Source organism: Mobula birostris, chromosome 7, assembly GCF_030028105.1.
Source record: "Mobula birostris isolate sMobBir1 chromosome 7, sMobBir1.hap1, whole genome shotgun sequence".
In the NCBI taxonomy this organism is placed as follows: Eukaryota; Metazoa; Chordata; class Chondrichthyes; order Myliobatiformes; family Myliobatidae; genus Mobula; species Mobula birostris.
Window position 1 is genome coordinate 105,584,184 of NC_092376.1, and position 23,512 is coordinate 105,607,695.

The 23,512-nt window shown below is 42.9% G+C and overlaps 2 protein-coding genes across 2 annotated transcripts in view; one reads left to right on the top strand and one right to left on the bottom strand.

The window, feature by feature from the left end:
* The window catches only part of LOC140200628 (protein INSYN2B-like), a 73,901-nt gene extending 59,610 nt beyond the window's left edge, over nucleotides 1-14,291 (bottom strand). Inside the window, exon 1 of the mRNA XM_072264199.1 lies at nucleotides 13,084-14,291. Coding sequence (XP_072120300.1) covers nucleotides 13,084-14,291 — 1,208 coding nt within the window. The remainder of the gene's footprint in view (nucleotides 1-13,083) is intronic.
* Nucleotides 1-23,512, top strand: part of LOC140200352 (dedicator of cytokinesis protein 2-like) — a 699,328-nt gene that overhangs the window by 421,710 nt on the left and 254,106 nt on the right. The window lies entirely within an intron of this gene.

Consider the following 23,512-nt stretch of genomic DNA (forward strand, 5'->3'; position numbering starts at 1 on the left):
ATATTTGGTAGAAGTATATAAAATGAGGAGAGGTCTGGAAAGTGGGAAGCTATTTCCATTGGTGGAGGGTGCTACTGACTAAAGGACACAAGGATAAAATAAAGGGTAAGAGAGGGAGGAGTGACATCAGGAAAACTTTTTTATGCATAAAACAGAGTGGGAATAAAGGGATCCCATTCCGGCTGGCTGCCGGTTACCAGTTGAGTTCCACAGGGGTCAGTGTTGGGACCGCTGCCTTTTACGATGTATGTCAATAATTTGGACTATGGTATCAATGGATTTGTGGTTAAATTTGTCATGATACAAAGATAGGTGGAGGAGCGGGTAGTGTTGAGGAAACAGAGAGCCTGCAGAGAGATTTAGATAGTTTAGGGGAATGGGCAAACAACTGGCAAATGAAATACAATGTTGGAAAGAGTATGGTCATGCACTTTGGAGGAAGGAATAAACAGACAGACTATTATTTAGATGAGGAGTGAATTGAAAATGCAGAGATGCAAAGGGACTTGGGAGTTCTTCTGCAAGATATCCTAAAGGTTAACCTCCAGGTTGAGTTGGTTGTGAAGAAGGTGAATGCAATGTTGGCATTCATTTCTAGGGGTTTAGAATATAAGAGCAGGGATGTGATGTTGAGGCTCTATAAGGCACTCGTGAGACCACACTGGGAGTATTATGCAACACACATCAAAGTTGCTGGTGAACGCAGCAGGCCAGGCAGCATCCGTAGGAAGAGGTGCAGTCGACGTTTCAGGCCGAGACCCTTCGTCAGGACTAACTGAAGGAAGAGTGAGTAAGGGATTTGAAAGTTGGAGGGGGAGGGGGAGATCCAAAATGATAGGAGAAGACAGGAGGGGGAGGGATGGAGCCAAGAGCTGGACAGGTGATAGGCAAAAGGGGATACAAGAGGATCATGGGACAGGAGGTCCGGGAAGAAAGACAAGGGGAGGGGGGAACCAAAGGATGGGCAAGAGGTATATTCAGAGGGACAGCGGGAGAAAAAGGAGAGTGAGAGAAAGAATGTGTGCATAAAAATAAGTAACAGATGGGGTACGAGGGGGAGGTGGGGCCTTAGCGGAAGTTAGAGAAGTCGATGTTCATGCCATCAGGTTGGAGGCTACCCAGACGGAATATAAGGTGTTGTTCCTCCAACCTGAGTGTGGCTTCATCTTTACAGTAGAGGAGGCCGTGGATAGACATGTCAGAATGGGAATGGGAGGTGGAATTAAAATGTGTGGCCACTGGGAGATCCTGCTTTCTCTGGCGGACAGAGCGTAGATGTTCAGCAAAGTGGTCTCCCAGTCTGCGTCGGGTCTCGCCAATATATAAAAGGCCACATCGGGAGCACCGGAGGCATATATCACCCCAGTCGACTCACAGGTGAAGTGTTGCCTCACCTGGAAGGACTGTTTGGGGCCCTGAATGGTGGTAAGGGAGGAAGTGTAAGGGCATGTGTAGCACTTGTTCCGCTTACATGGATAAGTGCCAGGAGGGTGATCAGTGGGGAGGGATGGGAGGGACGAATGGACAAGGGAGTTGCGTAGGGAGCGATCCCTGCGGAATGCAGAGAGAAGGGGGGAGGGAAAGATGTGCTTAGTGGTGGGATCCCGTTGGAGGTGGCGGAAGTTACGGAGAATAATATGTTGGACCCGGAGGCTGGTGGGGTGGTAGGTGAGGACCAGGGGAACCCTATTCCTAGTGGGGTGGCGGGAGGATGGAGTGAGAGCAGATGTACGTGAAATGGGGGAGATGCGTTTAAGAGCAGAGTTGATAGTGGAGGAAGGGAAGCCCCTTTCTTTAAAAAAGGAAGACATCTCCCTCATCCTAGAATGAAAAGCTTGAGGGCAGGGTGAAAGTTGGAGGCAAAGTTAATAAAGTCAACGAGTTCTGCATACGTGCAGGAAGCAACGCCAATGCAGTCGTCGATGTAGCAAAGGAAAAGTGTGGGACAGATACCAGAATAGGCATGGAACATAGATTGTTCAACAAACCCAACAAAAAGGCAGGCATAGCTAGGACCCATACGGGTGCCCATAGCTACACCTTTAGTTTGGAGGAAGTGGGAGGAGCCAAAGGAGAAATTATTAAGAGTAAGGACTAATTCCGCTAGACGGAGCACAGTGGTGGTAGAGGGGAACTGATTAGGTCTGGAATCCAAAAAGAAGCGGAGAGCTTTGAGACCTTCCTGATAGGGGATGGAAGTATATAAGGACTGGACATCCATGGTGAAAATAAAGCGATGGGGGCCAGGGAACTTAAAATCATGGAAAAGTTTAAGAGCGTGAGAAGTGTCATGAACATAGGTCGGAAGGGATTGAACAAGGGGTGATAAAACCATGTCGAGGTATGCAGAAACAAGTTCGGTGGGGCAGGAGCAAGCTGAGACAATAGGTCGGCCAGGACAGGCAGGTTTGTGGATCTTGGGTAGGAGGTAGAAACGGGAAGTGCGGGGTGTGGGAACTATAAGGTTGGTAGCAGTGGATGGGAGATCCCCTGAGCGGATAAAGTCGGTGATGGTGTGGGAGACAATGGCCTTGTGCTCCTTAGTGGGGTCACGATCGAGGGGTAAATAAGAGGAGGTATCCGTGAGTTGTCGCTGTGCCTCGGCAAGGTAGAGGCCAGACTACAACAGCACCCCCCTTATCGGCGGGTTTAATAATAAGGTTAGGATTAGTGCAGAGGGAGTGGAGAGCAGAGCGTTCCGAAGGAGTGAGGTTGGAATGGGGACAAGGTGCGGTGAAGTCGAGACGGTTGATGTCCCGTTGGCAATTAGCGATAACAAGATCCAGAGCAGGCAGAAGACCAGAGCCGGGTGTCCATGAAGAAGAGGAGCGTTGAAGACGGGAGAAGGGGTCATCGGTGGGGGTGGAAGAGTCCTTGCCGAAGAAGTAGGCTCGGAGACGGAGACGGCGGAAGAAAATTTCCGCATCATGGCGAACACGGAACTCGCTGAGGTGTGGGCGAAGGGGGACAAACGTGAGGCCCTTACTGAGAACAGAGCGTTCTGCCTCCGACAGTTGAAGGTCGGAGGGGATGGTAAAGACCCGGCACGGATGACAGCTGGGATCAGAGGGGGGACGGGGGAGGCTGGGTGTGTCAATGGAGAGGGGAGGGTTGGGGTGAGAGGAAGATGGAGCCTCTGAGGGCCCAGGAGCTGACGGTGGGATCTGAGGAAGACGGGGCTGCGGAGTGGTGGTGGGGGAAGGGGAGACGGGAGTCACAACAGCAGCACTTCTAGACCCGGCCTGGAGCTCAAGACTGGAATCTTGAGAGCTGGGATCAGAGGGGGGAGGGGGGAGGCTGGGGGTGTCAATGGAGAGGGGAGGGCTGGGGTGAGAGGAAGATGGAGCCTCTGAGTACCCAGGAGCTGACGGTGGGATCTGAGGGAGATGGGGTTGCAGAGTGGTGATGGGGGAAGGGGAGACGGGAGTTGCAGTAGGGATCGCTCCCTACACAACTCCCTTGTCCATTCGTCCCTCCCATCCCTCCCCACTGATCTCCCTCCTGGCACTTATCCGTGTAAGCGGAACAAGTGCTACACATGCCCTTACACTTCCTCCCTTACCACCATTCAGGGCCCCAAACGGTCCTTCCAGGTGAGGCAACACTTCACCTGTGAGTCGACTGGGGTGATATACTGCGTCTGGTGCTCCCGATGTGGCCTTTTATATATTGGCGAGACCTGACGCAGACTGGGAGACCGCTTTGCTGAACATCTACGCTCTGTCCGCCAGAGAAAGCAGGATCTCCCAGTGGCCACACATTTTAATTCCACATCCCATTCCCATTCTGACATGTCTATCCACAGCCTCCTCTACCGTAAAGATGAAGCCACACTCAGGTTGGAGGAACAACACCTTATATTCTGTCTGGGTAGCCTCCAACCTGATGGCATGAACATCGACTTCTCTAACTTCCGCTAAGGCCCCACCTCCCCCTCGTACCCCATCTGTTACTTATTTTTATGCACACATTCTTTCTCTCACTCTCCTTTTTCTCCCGCTGCCCCTCTGAATATACCTCTTGCCCATCCTCTGGTTCCCCCCTCCCCTTGTCTTTCTTCCCGGACCTCCTGTCCCATGATCCTCTCGTATCCCCTTTTGCCTATCACCTGTCCAGCTCTTGGCTCCATCCCTCCCCCTCCTGTCTTCTCCTATCATTTTGGATCTCCCCCTCCCCCTCCAACTTTCAAATCCCTTACTCACTATTCCTTCACTTAGTCCTGACGAAGGGTCTCGGCCTGAAACGTCGACTGCACCTCTTCCTACAGATGCTGCCTAGCCTGCTGCATTCACCAGCAATTTTGATGTGTGTTGCTTGAATTTCCAGCATCTGCAGAATTCCTGTTGTTTGGGAGTATTATGCGCAGTTTTGGGCTCCTTCTTTGAGAAAGGATATACCGACATTGGAAAGGTCCAGAGAAGATTCATGAAAATGATTCCAGGAATGAGAGGGTTACCGTATGAGGAATGTCTGGCAGCTCTTGGGCTGTATTCCCTGGAATTCAGGAGAATGAGGGAAGATCTCAAAGAAATATTCCGAATGTTAAAAGGCCTGAACAGATTAGATATGGCAAAGTTATTTCCCATGGTAGGGTATTCTAGGACTAGAGGGCACAACTTCAGGATTGAAGGATGTCTATTTAGAACTGAGATGTGGAGAAATTGCTTTAGTCAGAGGGTGGTAAATCTGTGGAATTTGTTGCCATGAGTGGCTGTGGAGGTCAAGTAATAGGGTGTACTTAAGGCAGAGGTAGATATGTTCTTGATTAGCCAGGGAATCAAAGGTGAAAGCAGGGAGTGGGGATGACTGGAAGAATTGGATCAGCCCATGATTGAATGGCAGAGCAGTCTCCATGGGCTGAATGGCCTACTTCTGCTCCTATATGTTATGGTCTTATGGTCAGTCTGTGTTTGGAACCTGGAATGCACAGCCTGCTGATATGGTGCAAGCAGGTTCCATTGTTATCTTTGAGAGATAATTGGATAGATTCAGTCCATGATGTAGAAAAATTTGCAGGAAAGAGATGGCAACATGACAGTGCTCTGGTAGAGAACTGGTGCAGACAAGATGGGCTCAATGGCCCTCCCTCTTGCAGTGACCATTCTATGACTGATTCTATACCACTTTTCCTGCTATGCTTTCTTGACAGAGCAGGCTGTTCCTTTAATGGCCAATCTCTGTCACATTCCTGCTACTTGCGCTTCAGCATGGGGAATATCGTAATACAAACAAAATCCTTCCCTCACCCACATCTCCTCCTTTTCCCAAGCATGCCCCCTCAACCCATCTCCCCGCTACATTAACAATCAGTAGAGTTCCTCTTGTTCTTACCTACCACTCCATAAGCCTCCGCATCCAGCATATCATTCTCTGCAACTTCCACCATCTTCGATGGATTCCTACCACCAAAAGCATCTTTATCTTCCCCTTCCTCCCACTCACTCCATTTTCCACAAGGATCACTCCCTCCATTCATCCCTCTCTACTAAGCTCCCTCCTGGCACTTATTCCTGAAGGAACACCAGCCTATTCATCTCTTCTCGCCTCCATTCAGGGTCCCAAACGGCCCTTCTAGGTGAGGCAGCACTTAACCTGCAAATCTGCTGTGGTCATCTATTGAATCTGGTGCTCCTGAAGTTGCCTGCTCTGCTTTGGTGAGACCCAGTGTAGATTGGGAAACTGCTTAGTCGTGCACCTTGCTCCATCTGCAGCAAGCATGGTTTCCCAGTGACAAATCATTTCAATTCCACTGGCCATTCCCATTCTGTCATGTCTATCTAGGGCTTCCTTGTCTTCCGTGGAGAGGCCACTCTCATATTGGAGGAGCAACAGTTCAGTTTTCATCTGGGTGGCCTCTGACCTGATGGCATAAACATTGATTTCACCCCCTTCTGGTAATTTTTCCCCTCCTCCTTCCCTCTTCTTCCATTCCCCACTTTGGCTTTCCTTTTACCCCCTTCTTTTCTCCTCACCTGCCAAGCACCTTTCCTTTCTCCCATGGTCTATTCTCCTCTCCTATCAGATCCACTCTTCAGCTCTTTACCTTTTCCAACTATCACCTTCCAGTTTCTCATTTTATCCCCCCTCTCCCGTCCACTTACCTTCCCCTCACCTGGCTTCACTTATCACATTCTAGCTTCTACCTCTTCCCTTCCACACACATTCTTATTCTGGCTTTTCCCCCCTTCCATTCCAATCCTGATGGGGAGTCTTGGCCTAAAACATCGACTGTTCATTCCTTTCCACAGATGCTGCCTGACCTGCTGAATTCATTAAGCATTTTGACTGTGTTACTCTGTATTCCCAGAAAATGCAGAATCTCTTTGTGTTTACGGGGAATATTATGATTTGCTCACAGTGCAGGTTAAGTAAGAGTTATAATGCTTCAAAATATAAACATTGAACAAAAATTAAAAAAAAAGGTTTTGTGGATGGAGAGATGAAACACAGTGGAGTAGTTGTTGTTTTAGTTACCTGCTGTAAGTGTCATTGAAAATAAGTATGACATTCACTAATGGAATTTCAAGACAACTTCTACGTAGAATTCCATAACAACTATGGAAACAAATGTCAGAAATGACAAACAGCAGGCACATACCATCATATCATTCATTTTAATGGATGTGAACAAAGATAAATTTACATCTGAGGCTTATAAAACTGAAAATACAGGTGAAAATGATAAGAATTTTGATGGAATGCAAACAAAAGATGAGGATGGCTAAGAAGGTATATGAGAAAAGTCTGAAGATCAACACAAAGGAAAAATAGCAGGAGCTTTTACACAACCATTACAACTTAAAAAGAAATCAAGGAAAGCAAAGGGCTCACTAAAGCATTAATGGTGCCATCTTGCATATGCGAATAAGGAACTTGATTGATAAATACCTTAAAGTTCTTTTGGCAAAGAAAGATGAAAGTGGTATTGTAGGAAGACCTGTAGACAGATATAAAGGAGCTTTTACTGTAAACCAATAGCCAGAGGGATGCTGCACTTAGAGTATATAATGATCGGCCTGGATGGTATTCAACTGATAAAAAGTGAAGAAGCTGACAGAGGTAGCAATAGAGGCACTAACAGTAATTGTGTTAAATGACTGCTGTGGGGAGCACTAAATGATCAATCTCTGTCCTGGCCAATTTCAAATCAGCAAAGGTAAAGATCAGGCCAGACTTCGAATGTAGGCAGTTGATGTAAGCTTTAATTTCATATCCTGTTGCAAAATTAATAAACAGCTACTCAGATGTTCATAATTAGTGAATGTCAGGAACTTCCATAAGGGCAGAAAGGGAGGACAGTCAGCAGAGGATTACAAAGTGCAGACTTAGCATGAGTATTTTATATGAATTTGGGAATAGGCAAACATGTGGGATACTGTATAGACTATTTTAGGAGGCTTTTGATATTTAGCAAGAAAGAAACAAATCCCCTCGCCTTTCACTTCCAACCCTATTGAAGAGATCAGTATTGTTTACTTTTAAGTAGAGTCCTGACACAGGTTTTTGATCTGAAATGTTGACAATTTCTTTCCACCCACTGATGCCGTTTGACCTGCTGAGTTCTTCCAGCAGATTATGCGTTGCTCCAAGTTTATGTTCATCTTGTGAGTGCTGTGTACCTGAAACTCGCTGCCTCTGATGATGCTGCAAGTAAGTATTCACTGCACCTGGGCATACGTGTACTTGTGCAGAGGACAATAAACTTGACTCTGACTTTGAAAATATGATTGCCTTGATGGATTGAAGCACTGGCTTGAGTCTAAAAATAAGTGCCTGAACAAGGCCCTTGGATTTGTTCTGTAAATGAGTCCATGTCATCAAAATTAAGTGATGCTGAATTTCTAGAAATTAAGCTGTATTATTTATCTTTTTATTCAGTCCTTCTATTGTCTTTCCTCTCATTATCTTTGTATGTGTCTAATCTTGACGTTGTCCAAGACCTTTGTTGTTGCCCTCTTGGTTTTGCTAAGTTTTAATTCACCACTGGTGGCGAGCAGCCAATTCTGCCTGTTTCCTGCAAGATGTGAAAAATGACTTGTTTGCTCAAACCTTTGGGTTCTAGCCCTCATACTTCCTCATGTGGTTTGTAGGGAAATTTAGGTTTAGCAGACTGTCAGAGCCCTTCTCACAGAGTGGAAATAGAGGGCTTAGCTTTAAGTTGAGAGAGGTGAAGTTTAAAGGAGATATGCAAGGCAAATATTTTGCACACATTCCGTGGTAGATATCTGGAATATATCTGCCATGGTAAATGGTGGAAGCAGTTAGGATAGTCTCAGTTAAGAGGCATTTAGACAAGCATATGAGTAGACCTGGAATGGAAAGATGTAGACCAATTACAGGCAAATGGGATTAGTTTGGATTGACATCACATTGACACAGATATCATGGATCATAGAGCTGTACTGCTTTATGTTCTGTGATCACATTCCTGTGAAGACATTTGAGACAAGTTGTTGTTATGGTTGCACATATAGGATAGTGCTGAGTAGGCAGGGAGATATGAATTGGGGGATGTCTAGATGAATTTCTTTTGGGTGGGAAATGGGCCAGACAGCTGTGGAGATTTCCATTTATAATAGCAATCTGAAGACAAGAAATTAGCTGCATTGAATGCTGAGAGAAGGCAAGTATTCATTTTGTATCATGTCAGTGTAGACTCCATTAACAATATAGCCTTTCTGTTCTTGGTAATTTCTTGCATCATAGGCCCACAGTTCAATTCGTTCAGCCAATCTGCATAAGTTATTTCCTATATTTTCTGAGGACAAGACTGTCACGAAACTAGAGGAGTGCAAAATAGATTTATGAGGATAAAACTAGGACTGTAGAGTTTGACTATAAGGAGAGACTGGAAAGGCTGTGACTTTTATTTTCCTGGAGAGTAGGATAGTGAGGGGTGAATATATGGAGATTTATAAAATCATGAGGAGTATCAGTAAGTTGAAAATCAGTCTTTTTTTCCCAGGGTAAAGAAGTCTAAATCTATAGGGAATAAGATTAAGTTGAGAGGCAAAAGATTTCAGATACCTAAGGGGCAATATTTTCACTAAGAAAAAAGTGAGTATACAGGATGAGCCAGCAAAGGAGCTAGTGGAAATGGGGTGGCATGGTAGCATAGGGTGAAGATTTTCCAGGCGCAGATCCATGGCCTCGCAAGACTTAACAGATGCTGTAGATTTCTATGTTTTATGATTGCTGGGCGGCATGGCTTGAAGGGCCAGAAGGGCCTATTCTGCGATGTAGCTCAATAAATAAATAAACAAACAAATAAACAAGCAAACAAATAAATAAATAGAGGTGGGTACAGTTACAATGTTTAAAAGGTATATAGACACATATGAAAGATTAAGAGGGATATGGGCTAACTGGGACTGACTCAGTTCGCCAGCTTGGTCAACATGGACAAGTTGGACTGAAGCACCTGTTTCTGTGCTGTATATCTCTATAACATGGGGAGGTCATTCAGCCCATCAAGTCTGTTCCACCTCTCAAGGCAATCCCATCTATTCGGTTTCCTCCCTCATTTCTCTGTAGTCCATACACTCTTGTGTGTTCATTGACTCCCCCAAACCCCTATTCTCCTGCCATCCATTCATACACTGAGGTCATAGGCAGTGGCTCATTAACCTTCAATCAACACTGGAAGGTGGGAGAAAACTGGTGCAAACCTATGCAGTCACAGGGAGAAAGAAATCCTACAAATACAGCACCGGAGTTCTGGTTCGAACCTGAGTCACTGGACCTGTGTGGAAGCACTATGAATCATACACCATTCACTGCTCCGGTGAGACCACGCCCACCCCCACCTTTCTCATGGTCAGTCTATGAGGGGAAGAAATTAAGAAAGTCATAGTCACAAATGGATTGCCAACATGGAGATAGGGAAACGCCACATTTTGAAACATTAGCTGAAGCGTTTGCAGTATTATGAGGGAGTGCAAACAGTTTGAAAGCTCTTTCAAAGAGCCAGAATTCTAATAAGTTGAATGACCTCTTTCGGCTTTATAAAGTTCCATGATCATAATTATAGCGGGTGCCGTTCAAATGTCACTGTCCTGGCCGGACAGAATGAAACCAGGAAACTTGCTTCATCCTCATGCCCAGAAAAACTTCCTGAACTGTGGGCTGTTTAGAACTAATGTGGATACTTCTCCTTCATTCTTCAGCCTGTTAATTACTGATGGCGTAAGGCAATCTTACAATGCCTCCCCAGGCCTCATCACCCAGCTCTGGGAAAGTCAAGGTCATGGGGACACGTCACAACATTAATTCAATCACATTTAGATCGACAATTCTTCATTAAAGCTAGATCAAATTGCTAAAGCTCCTGCTTCACCAGACGGGCTGCAGCCGTGTAAGAAGGCTCTCTATTCATGATAAATAACTGATAAATTCAGTCTGACCAGTGTTGGACACCTTCCTGCATCACATTTAAATAAAAGAATATAGGAGCAATAAAACAACCATAGCCCAGATGGGAAAACTAATTGGTTTATAGGCAGAAAAAGTCTAATTTTCATAATTACAGTGTAATTATCACACTACACCCTATAATTTCTGCCACTGTCTTTATGTAGATTATTTGATTTTGTCAAATGCTTTTTAGTAGTTACAATGCTGATTTTACGCGATATGGTAAAACAAGTGTTGGCACACCATCCAAAGGCTCCGAAATTTTGATTTGTTTATAAATCTGGAATGTAACACGGGTGGCTAAAACATGCTGTAGCTTGCTCTAACTCAAATCTCAAGACATAACCCATTTCTCTCATTATGTAACATTCCTTATCAATGTTATATACGAGTCTCTTCTTACAGGTCTTGATAGTACATTGCAATCACTTTTCATGACAGCATATGTGAGAGCAACAACGCAGTTTATTTTGTTGTTGTTAAACTTTCTTTATGGATGACACACTCCAACCTAACCATTGCATGGGTCCCAAATATTCCCAAGACTTTCAGGATTCCAAATAACTAATTAGAATAGGAATAGGAACAGTGAGACAAGCCAACACCAAGTGGCAATGCTAATACACATGATGGAACAGACAAATAAGTGTCATTCACAGTGAATGGCTCTGATAGGACTTTGAATGTAACATACACCATTCCTGAATAATAATTTTGTCAATTCATTTACTATACAAACTAGTTCTCTGAGGCACAAAGAAAGCAACAGGTATGTTTACAAACATCTGAAGAAAGATACCAAAAGAGATAATAACTTTAAAGAAAGACTGACCAAGCAAGGGCTGCTTTCTATAGAATCTGCAAGGCTAGGGACCAATAATAATATGTTTAAAAAGGAAAATACAGCCGAGGGGGGGGGGAGGGGCGGGTTCAGAAACATTGAGCCATAACTATAAGGTAGCATAATTTTCAGAAAAGGAGTTTGGGAGTGGTATCTGTAGAGAATTTGTAACCCACTGTCATGTAGGATGGCGGAGGAAGTTCAATGATGTAAAGGAGAAGATAACATTGGGGAATCTTTGCGTGGAGTTAGTCTGAGTGACCAGTTTCAGTATAATACCATTTACTTACTAGATCTTGACATGATACAACTAATTGAAATATGGGTAATTACCAAGTAAAAACAGAAATGCAGAAATCTGAAATAAAAGCAGAACACACGGGAAATTCTCAGCAAACCAGACAGCAAAGTTAACGTTCCAGGTCATCTATCTCTCATCTGTTTCTGGAAGACTTTCTAATTAGCAGTACTGTGGTGTGGCTGGAAGTGCCACTAAATCACAGCCCCAGCAATTGGGATTTCATCCTGACAACCAGTCTTGTCCTTGTGGAATTTGCACATTCTCTCTGAGACTTTGTGGGTTTTCTCTGCTGCTCCAGTTTCATGCTGGTTGTTTGGTAGGGTAGTTGGCCATTGTAAATTGTCACAAGAGTAGGTGGGCAGTAGAGGAATTGGAGGGGAGTTGATGCAAATGTGAGATAGTTGGGTGGCTGAGAAATAAGTGGGTGAATGGGGTTGCTGACATAGACCCAATGGGCCAAATGGCATCATTCTATTTCATGAGAAGACATGAAGTCAATGTGAAATATCAACTTTTTCTCACTCCATAGATACTGCCTAACCTGCTGAGAATTTTCATCTTTTTCTGTTCTTATTACAATCCAGATAATTCATTGATTCATCTATACTGCCAAGTTAATTATCACTTATTGTCATTTAACTTCTAAATTTACATTGACATCTAATCCTCTGTTTGTACCATCCTGGTTTTGGAATACCTTTGTCCTATGAACGGGGTGTGCATTGTACTTTAAGATAACTAGTAGTTATTTGGTTGTTTATTTTACCTTAGTGACACGAGTACAAAATAAGAAAGTCACAGCAAAGTTGTTAAACCCTCTCTGAAGTATTGTATTTACTTCTGAGTACCACATCTTAATTAATACAGACCCAAGAATGGATGTAGTACAGAAACACCAACATGAGAATGGGCTTGAAGTGTTAAATTATGTGGACTGATTTTATATGAGCGTGTGCAGTATTTCTTGATCATTAACGAATAAAGGTGATTTGATGAAGCTACGTAGAATATTCATAATATCCAGTAGGCTCAATGCAGAAGAAATATTTCCTCTGGTTGGGAAACTAAGAACCAAATAATATTAAATTTAAGGTTTAGTCAAGGAAAAACATCAGGATCACTCTGCCATGCAAAATGTCATAAAGACCCAGAACTTTTAACCCAAAAGACTGTGAATACCAGGTTAATTGGAGCTTATAAGAGCAAAACTGGTGGATTTTTATTAGCCTGGCATCATGAAGGATGTGGAGCTAAGCTGATTTTAGTAGAGCTCAAGAGGTACAGGATCTGGTAAGTTGGGGAAATGAGACTTAGAGCTATGCCTTCCTTGTTTTTCTGTCTCTCATAGTGTGCTCACACAGTCAATTCACTGACTATATCCACCTCGATAACCTTCTGATGTCAGTAGACCAAGGGATATTGGTATGTGATTAAATTCCAAGGAGCCTCTAAATATTAAAACACTGGGAAAGAAGTGTTATGAGACAAATGTTAGAAAGAACTAAAAATGTAATAAAAGTCACCGTACCCTTCATTAAGTGCTTTTGTTTTCTCCATGTCCTGAATTACATTCAGAAGGACTTTGATCTTGTATTCGTTTGACTGTAGAGTGTCCTCGATGAACTGCATCCTGCCTTGTAGATCAAATAGGTCCCCTTGTGTCAGATGGATTTGATTAATTTCCTTAATCTTTTTGCTTGCTTGAGGTTTTATTTCTGTGCTACAGGAAGCTGTATGATTACCAACATTGTCCAAAGCAAGTTCAGTGTCTGAGATAACTGTCTTGCTGTTGTTTGGTGAGCAGGCCCTTGACTTTGGCACATCTGTGACCGCTCGTTCACCATTACCAATACATGCAGGATGAAGGTCCGAACACTCTGGCCAAACTTTATCTTCCCAATGACTTGCCCCTTCAGGTTCAGCTGCAGTTGATGGCTGTGTGGTCACGGATTCTGAATCATGTAGCGCAGAACAATTTAGATATGAAGGATATCCACCCAGAATACTCTCAGTCAAGGAGGCACCAGTATTGGAATGGGGAGATCCGGGATCTGATGGGTGGTCTGACACCACTAATTTCCCAGCGTTATGTGCATCTGTTGACATATCTGGAGAGTTCCATAAATCTGACACTTCACTTAGTGCCTCTTGTGGCTTCAGCTCTGATGCTTTTGATAAGGGCTTCCTTCTACCCATGCTGCAGGTGCTTGGTTGGGGAGATGCTCCTGCAGCTCCTTTCACCAGTGTTAAACTTGGTTCTGAGCACTCAGCCTGTGTGGCAGCACCAGTGGCTCCCAAAGCCATGTCTTTCTCAGTGGGGGCAACCCCTGCAGCTCTCACTGACTCAATCATCGCAGAACCCTTGGCTGATTTGCTGGTGTTCCTCAATTTACTTTTGAACCTCGGAAGGTGCTTCCTCAGACTGGGCGAAGTCTGAATAGCGATACTTTTGAGAAAACCTTGCCTCCTGGGAATCGCCAGTGAGCAGCTGGCTAGTCCCTGTGGCTTAGGACGTTGTGCTTTGCCTTTAGGGACAGGTTTGCCTTCAGCCTTCTCCCTCATGTTGGGTACTTGTTCCTCTTTGAAGTGAACTTGCTGAACTTTGCTCTTGCGCTCTTGCACTTGGTTGGCTGAGTTTTGACCCTGTTTAAGCTCAAGGGAGCGTGCTTTTGAGTCCTGCAGTGGAGCGCTATTACATCTGGAAGGTTGCAAGTAATTGCGTTCTTTGCGACCCATTACAGTACTCAGTGGCAAGAGGCAAGGTTGAGGCTGTTCATGAGAATTGCAGATGGAAACAACTCCCTGGCCAAAACAGTTAAAATTAGTGTATCTCAGATGAACCACAGCGCAAGGTCAATGGGTAAAGTCTGGAGTGTTCATAATGCTAAGTAAACTGAAGGAGATTTAACAGTGGAGAACAGACTTTTTATCAACACCATTAGCTCTGCTCACAGTGGGCTGACAGATGGGAAGGTTAACAAGAAAAGAAACAAAGTTGAAGTGTGCATCAGAAAAGAGACCTTCTCATCTCTAGGTTTACGTGGAACTGTACAAACTGTGCTTTGTGGCTTTGCAGTGTAACCTGGCCCACATCGTAAAATGACACAAGAGCGTTTTAAAGGTTGTCACCTGACCATGGAGCATAAAGTGTAGAAATGAAATGATTCTGTGCAGTCACTCTCAAATAAGAGTAGGAGTTACTCAAGTTTCTGGGAAGGCTTGGGCTGAGCGAAGGGAGAAGCCACCACAGCTCCTACGACAAGTTCCTTGGGTGTGTCCCCTTACTTGTGATGATATTTTCAAGTGGGTTCCACTGAGAATAGTCTCCATCCTGCAGAGTCCTTTCCTTCTCAGCCAGAAAAACCCAATCAGCTCCAAGATCAGAAGGAGATCAACGTCATAAAATTAAATCGAAGCAAGGTTTATTGGAGTATATCCCATTGATTTCTGTTGAATGCCAGGTCGAGACTGCTGAGGCAATCTTCAGTAACTTTGAAATTTGGATGCATGCCCTAAAAAACAGAGCTGGAGACTTGAGAACACAGTGGACAACTGGCTGCGGAAAATCACAGTTGTTTCTGGAAATGAAATACAAAAGAAAAACCATTTAATGTTTTGCTTGGGCTGAACATTTCAATTTAAGAAGAAGGATAATGTGATTTCCAACTCTAGAACACCTTCTGCACTGGTAGTCTTTGATTTCCTTCAAAGCCTCATCTCAACCCCCAAAGGCTCAGTTTCTGAAGGATTTTGGTTTTCCTCTCTACAAATTTCTAGCTTCCATTTATAGTGTTTGGTAAATTATTCAGGCTCAGTCAGGAAACTGATGTGAGCTCAAGATTCATTAATCAGCTGGGATTCTTTTGCAGCAACTGCTACTGGAGAAGCCCATGGGTGCATATCAACTGGGTAAAAATGGGAGTGACACTGCTGCAATGAATTGAGAACAGCGCTGAAGGGTAGAATGTTACTGACAAGACTGTGCCTGAACACCAGGATACTAAGAGAAGGGGAGAGAAAAACGAGAGCTTTAAAAAACTGAAGAAGAAGGAAGAGTTAACGTTGGATTCTTCCCTACTGTCGACCGTTATTTTGTTACAACTCTATTTAGGAATATGAAGAGAGAATTTGCAGCATATGGAACATTTCACAATTTCAGGATATCCCAAAGGGTGTGCTTGCCAAAGACTTCAGTGAAGTATTTTTCTAGTTACAATAATGCAGGGTAATTCAGTAAAAATATTGGCTTGATGGTGAGAACACTGACTGAACGTTCAGTACACATGAGTTGTTGATCCTCCAGGTCTGTCTCCAAGGTTTGGAGCAGTACTTCAGAAAATCCATGGTAAAACTCAAAGGCAATTGAAAATAAAAGTTTTTTTTAAGATTTCAATTCCTTGGAATATTTCATTTAATAATTAGAACTACGGGTGACTTATTGTGTTATGGCCATCTAGGTTGTGGAAATTCACCCATACAGAGTTCAAAAATTGCTACCCAGAAAGGAAGTTATGTGAAAAGGTAACTAAATAAACATCAAGTTTTATTTTTTCAACTGTGTTTCCTGACATATGCACAGATGATGGGCTTCACATTATGGAAAATCATGATAGGGACCATTTCCTAGGAGCTCAACCCACAACCCCCTAGCACTCCCCACCCGCCATCCCCATCATGTGAATGTCATCAGGATGTTATTGGACTGGTGACATGCTTGGAGGCCAGTAACAATGTGGTTAAAAACATCTATAGATCCTACCACAGCTGGCAACCCTAAATACTGTGTATAGTTCAATAATAACTGACACTAATGCATATCCCAAACATACATTTATCAGGAATACACTAATTGGAGTAGAAGTTGTACACCATTCTAGACATATTAGTAAGTATTAATGTAGACCTGTTTTTCTGTTCGCATCTATTCTGCTGTAGAAAGCATTAAACAGGCCATATCTAGTTAAGACAAATGGAGAGATTAACAGTAAAACACTACATACTGAGGAATTGATAGGTCTTCTTAAAGAATATTGTTACATTTGGCCTAATTAAGACAGCATAAGGAAGTACTATAAGAAAGAATAAATTATTTTAAATAGTTTACCATTTTACGAAGAATGTAGATACTGAAATTACCATGCATCCCTTCCCCTTTGGATCTGGCATTATATATTTATAAGATAAAAGACACTTTATATATTTAAAAAATTTTTAAATATATGTACTTTCAGCACATACATGTATTGGAAACTACTCTAGATTGCATAGAGAAACCCTCATCTGACCTGAGCGTGCTCTTGGATCTTACAACTGGATTTTATGACCATGGTTTAAGCAAAGAGGAGTTTTTGATCTCTGTTCACTGACCTCTGCTGGTGTGTGGGTATTAGAATAAAGACAAGGTCAGACTGGACCATAGCCACTGCTCGTTGTCTAGATTTGAAAGGTATACAGGATAGAAAAGGGAAAAGCCACAGGAACAAATTGTAATTGACCATCAGGACTAATTTCATGTGAGAATAGTCGTCACAATTATTATACATTTTTGCCCATACAGTTCTATTGAAGTATCATTTTCTCACAGTTACTTATTACCAGTGAACAAATGTGAATTTTTACTCCATAATTTCTCTGCAAACCAGTCACAGCAAAGATTAATACCTCAGAGATAGACGATGACTAGAGACAACAAGAAAGCTTTGACTGCCGAAGCTGTTAGAAAAAACAGATGAAAGAGTTGTGTGAAAGCAGTACAGATCCGTCAGCATTTTAGCAAGACCCACATTGCCTGGGCTAAGAAAGCCTCCTTAAATTATAATTTTAAAGGAAAATAATGTAACGTCCTTAACATTTACAAACAGGTATTAACTAGGACTAAATTCTGTCATTAATAATCTTCTAGAAGTAGGTCAGGTCTCAGGAGATCTTCAAGTAAACAGAGATAAGGGAGACTATTTGGCCCATCCAACCAGTCCATGCATTTCTGTTCCTCAAGAATTGTAATTGTCTCCTAAAAGTTTCCAGAACATTTGACAGTGTAAACTCTTAAAAAGATCACTTATTTTTTTTAAAAGAACACCCGTTAGTCACCACTTTAGACTGAAAACAAGCAGGAGAAGGTAAAGCCTGTAACATAACCATAATCACGTCTCATGTTTACCCATCTTCAATAATCTGCAGTACTTCAGACTGAAGACTGACTGATTGAAATGAGGCTGTAGTGCGTGATTACATAGCCATACACCAGGGAAATGTAAAAGTTGGACATTGCCTATGTGAGTACAGGAACATATAAATTGTTAAGTGGCTGCAAACTACTATTAACTAAAGGACAAGCCAGCTAGTCTGTGATTCTGTGTCTCCCATCTTTCATCCAACACCACACTCTCCTCTCTCCTTCTCTGTATGTCTCACCCAACTCTTCCTGTCTCCTCTCTCTGTCTCTCTTCCACCGTCTCTGTTTCTCACCCTACCAAACCAGTTCCCCTGAGCAGTTCCTCTAGCTGGGGTAGCACCTTGTGGCTGCTACAGAGCTGAGGGGCTAAGGTGAGACTGGTCGAGAAGCCAAGCAGAGGAGACGGGACTGAACAACCTTGAGAGGGCCACTGTTTGTGATATATTAAATAAAGCACCAGAATAACTCAGCAGATGTGGAGCAGGAAGCAGATGTGAAGATGAAGTGATTAAAATGCACAGTCTGTCTGAAAACATACCTGCCAGCTCATAGATCATTATAGCTGTAGCTTTAACACTGATTTAAGATGCTGATTTGACTCACACAGGGAGGTTAATGCACGTTGCAAGGCTGCTTAAAAGCACATAACGAGTTACCTCCTTTTATTAGCCACATGCTTTAGCATTACATGGTAAGTTCTGCAGGCTAATATTGGTACTGAAATACTCCTCACCTGCTAATTCCCCCGTGGTGTGCAATGTCCATGGCATGCAATGAGAGCGAACTCGGGGGTCCATTTTCAACTCTTCCCTCGAGGACACCTCTGAAGTTAGCAACCTGACGAAAGCAGCAAAAGCTTTAGTGAGACCCACTCCTCAGCCAGCACCTGCTCTCCAAACCCTAGCCCTCATTTTTTTTTCCAGGAACAGGGTAATCTGGTCCGAATATGACTTCTTGTCCTGGTGAAGCACGAAGCAGAGAAAAAAAATCTCAACAGAGCTTTGTTCAGTGATACTGTACCATGCCACCAAGAATCAGCTTTCGAATATTTTCAATCTGAGCTGCAGCAGTGGTAGCAAATAAAGCAGAGGCAAACTCACAGTGCTGTCGCTCTCTCTCTCTCTCTCTCTCTCCTTCCTTCCTTCCTTCTCTCTCTCTCTCTCTCTCTCTCTCCCTCCCCACACACACACACACACACACATTCCACGTGAGAATTACAGACCACAGTCAGACCAAAGGGGTCTGAGTTAGGAGTAGAGGTGGGATTTGAGTAAATAATTATCAGTGAGCCAGTCAGTTTATCATTCCCAAGCCTGCCTGAGGTTGTAAATTACTGGTGCTTTGGTAAATACTGTTCTCTCCATCCAGTCTCAATCTGTTCCACAGTCTGCCTATCAGTGCAATCTGCTCATTCCTGTGCATCATTAAAAGGGCAATGGAGCTGTGCATTTGTTTCTGTTGATTCACTGATTATATCAGATCCCAGTTTCCTATCATGTCCTCACTATTCTCCCCAATGCACCACCAGCTCATTAAACATTTTGCAATGCAATAATTCACACAGCAAAAAGGTCACTGACTGGATGGTCTTATTGTTGCCTCTTGAGTTATTTTGAACAGTGTGAGGAGGTTGGATTATAATCTCCAACTATTCTACAGATATCTCCCAGAAAATGAGTAATGACACTGAATCCTACTTTAATGTCCAGTGGGATTACATTTCCAGTGGGTATTGCTAGACCTCCCACCCTGTATAACAAAGGCAGATTTTAGTATAGCCCACCTTGAAGAAGATACTCTGTGAATTGTGAAGTTGATGAGAATCCATATCATTTATTGTCTCCAGCATTTCCCACTATCCGTTCCTTTACATGCCTTTGATTTGCTATGACTAGGATAGAGCTCTGTGGACCATGTCTCACTTTCATCATGGATGAAGCTTTTAATATTTTGACCATAGGGCTATAAAGTCAAGCTCTGTGCAAATGCTCTTCTACCACACAGACCTCAGACAGCAGTCGGGTGGAGAATAGTCTAACCTAGGCACTGAAGCCAGCTGTGCTGCCCCAACTGCTCGTGTGACTCAGCTCAGCTAACTCAGCACTGAGGGCCCCAAAGAACCACATGTCTAAGAATAAATCTCTGCTGACCAACTGCAACCTGGATGTGGAATCCCTTCTGAACAATTTATGATTCATGGATATTACTGAATTGGAAATAATTCAGAAAACGTGTAGCTCCAGTGGTTGATGTTTGGGTTGGGTTGCTCTCCGATCTTGGCAATTTACTTGCAAACATTCTGTCACCATGCAAAACGTCAAAAGTGCGCTGATGATGTCTCTTCACATGGTGATGAAACGGTTGCAAGTAAATTGCTAACATCAGAGAACAACTCAGCCCAACCATATCATTGAGTTTTGTTGTGAATGTTGATCTCAAACAGAGAGTCATTTCGCCCTAGCTACCTACTTCCAAGATCACACGAATAAAAGAATGGGATTATCTCTCATGATCACTAATCAGTCACTGGCTAGAAAGCATGTGAAATCAGGATGACAGCAGTGAACTCCAATCTCCACCCGACTCCCTCCCACAGCAACACACACACACACACACACACACACACACACACACACACACACGCGCACACACACACACACACACACACACACACACACACACACACACACACACACATACACACACAATCTGTCAGCCATGAAGAATTACTAATCGACTGAGGAACTTGGCAGAGGTGGTCAGTGCTTGGAGAACATCAGAGCTTGATGTAATATTGCTTTCTGCTTTGGGATTGCACAAATCCTCATTCCAAGATGCCGAGTTTATGGATGCCTTTTGTCTCCCACAAAACACCAGAAATATTGACGAAGTAAATCTCACTGCCTGTGTGAGGATATTTCTCCTGAATTCTTTTCTAAAATAATCCAGTGGTGATTGATATTCAGTTGGAAATCACATTTGCCTAAGCCATAGGATGACTGAAGAGGGAAATAGCAATGTTGCTGTGGTCCATTAGATGTTACGTGGTTGAGTTTGATAGTTTCTAATGCATTTCAGACTAACATGTTAAATAGAATAGCCATGGAGATATGAGTTTACACAGATGTGTTGATATCCATATCTGTATACACACACCACACACACACACACACACACACACACACACCACACACACACACACACACACACACACACACACACACACACACACACCACACACACACACACACACACACACACACACACACACACACACACACACACACACTCTCAGAAAGAAAGAAACAAGTACACCCACAAAGATCCAGCTACATTTCACTCACAGTCATGCACATACAGGCAGAAATACGTAGATAGATTACAGAGAAACAGACACACACAACTACACATGGAACCCCTCATGTACAGATATTTCTCAGCTGCAGTCCTGCCTTTCTAGGTTAAACACAATTCTTTATTCTTGTAGGTGTATGTTATTCTAACTATCTACATTAAATAATTCCTTTGTGATTTCTTGAAAGCACCAATTGCTCTCTATTTCCTCAGTTGTTTTAACTATGTTCACTGCTTTATTATGAACACTTCAATAAAACTTACCAACATTTTCCTTTTACAAAAGCATCTCTGAATCTGCTCATGATTTATTGGTGTTATAAATTAGGCTATCGTATTGATTCCACCTCACACCATTCACTTTTGACTTTGCTTCTGCTAATTATTTGTCTCTTCCTCTTCTGAGGAAAATGGTTTTCATAGAGCTAGGATTGTACACAACCATTCCTTCCTCTTCTGTTGTATAACACCAGTAATTGAAGGTTGTCCATCTTCTCAGCCACAGTGTACATCACAGCCAAGCTCACAGCAAGTCCGAAGTCTCTGATAGAAATAAGAAACAGGAAATCTCACCCCTATTAGATTTACTGTAAACTTCACCCACTCAGACTTCCTATCCCTTTGCACTCCTGAGGTTGAATTTTTCTGTTCCATGAGATCAGGCAGTTCATCGCCAAATAAGCTCAGAGTTCATTCTGCTGGGCTCACTCCACACTATCTTACATGTTTAATCACTCAAGCACTGGGGAACGTGGAAGTGGGATATGGATTTGGGAAGTCTAATCCAAGAACTTGAGTCAGAAAAAGGAGGCTCTGCAATATAATGTTAAAGTGATACTCCACCCTCCAATGTTGACATAAAAGCTAACACTGAACTAAGAAATGGAGTAGGGCTTCTCTCTCAAGTATGTGGTCAGTCTTCCTCAGTTAACCAACATTATTGTAAGGCAATTAACTGATCAAACAGTTCTCATTTCTGCTCATAGGATTTTACTGTGTTCTTATTGGCTGTTGCATTTGCTCTTTATTTAAAGCAGGACATGATACCAAATATAGTTTGAGTTATTTGCCAAAAAAGAGCTGCAAGATTGTATGAAGAAAAAACATTTCTTTAAGAAAATAAGTTCTAACAGGCATTTAGAGTAATTGTACTGCTTTCTGCCAGTTGATCTGCAGTGGAATTGCTAATGAATTGCATAGACAGATTTATAATAACAGACTTTAACAGTGTTCAATTAATAATTCAGCCAGAAGTGTCACCATTAGTAATACCAAGGAACCCACAAATCATAAATTGCATTCAGAGTGTGGGTTCTTTAAATTATTAAAGGCTGTCATTAATTTAATTCTATGGACAATCCATGACTTAGTCAGTGTTACATTTACCTCTGAATCTGAACTTGTGTGCTGAGGCTGCACACTGGTGGCTTGGGCACAGAATAAGGGGTGACAGCCTGGCACTGAACAAGTGCTAAACATGTTAGATGAGCTGATTAAAGCGAGCTTTCACATGCTTACGGAATCTACCACTCCATAAATTGCTTCAAGGTGTGTCGACGCAATATTGTCCCTGACTTTCACAGTAATGTCGTTTACCTGGGATATGCTCAGAAATCACATGAATACAAATTTAAATATATTTTATTTGAGCTATTAAGTGAAATTGTTTCTGTATGTGTAGTGTACTTTGCCCTCATTTCTCCATCCATTATGTACACAGAACCTAACAATTTTATATCAAGGTTTGGAGCCACACTTCTCCTTAAGACTGTGATGTTCTTTTAGCTGGAGACAAACACAACTCATTACATAGCAGTATGTTTGACAAGTTCATGCTGTGTGACAACTGATCTAACGAACTGCAGGTACATTCCCGCTCATCTATGCGATAATTTGTTTTCCTCAAAGCTGTAGTTAGCTGATGTAATGGAGTTTTAATTAAAGAGTTCATGGAAGAAAGGAGAAGTTGTCCTTAGTCGTTGTCAAGTCTCTATGACCTTCATCTTTTCCAAAACACTACTGTCTCTTTGCTAACTTGCTCCAACATGCTCACTGATGGACACAACTCTATTCCTAAACGCTTACATTTCATGTTTCTCCTCCCTTGATCAATTTCTCCTCAAGTAACTATAGATTTCAGTGGTCTTTATATTCCTCCATCTTTCACCAGTTCCCAGTTTCTTCTGAGGGTTATAGCTGTCACAGCCCTCTGTTCAAGAATTCTATCCCGGAAGTCCCTGCCTCCTCACTTTTTCCCACCTTCTTCATAATCCTCGACTGTCCTAACAATCCTAAAGACATCTTTAGTTTGTTTATTCTGGTCCATCAGAGGCACTGTGTAAATGCACAAAGATGATAAAAGATCTTTAGCGAGTTTTGCAAGATCACAGTGATGATCCATCTTTCCACACTGGCTTGAGACAGTGTG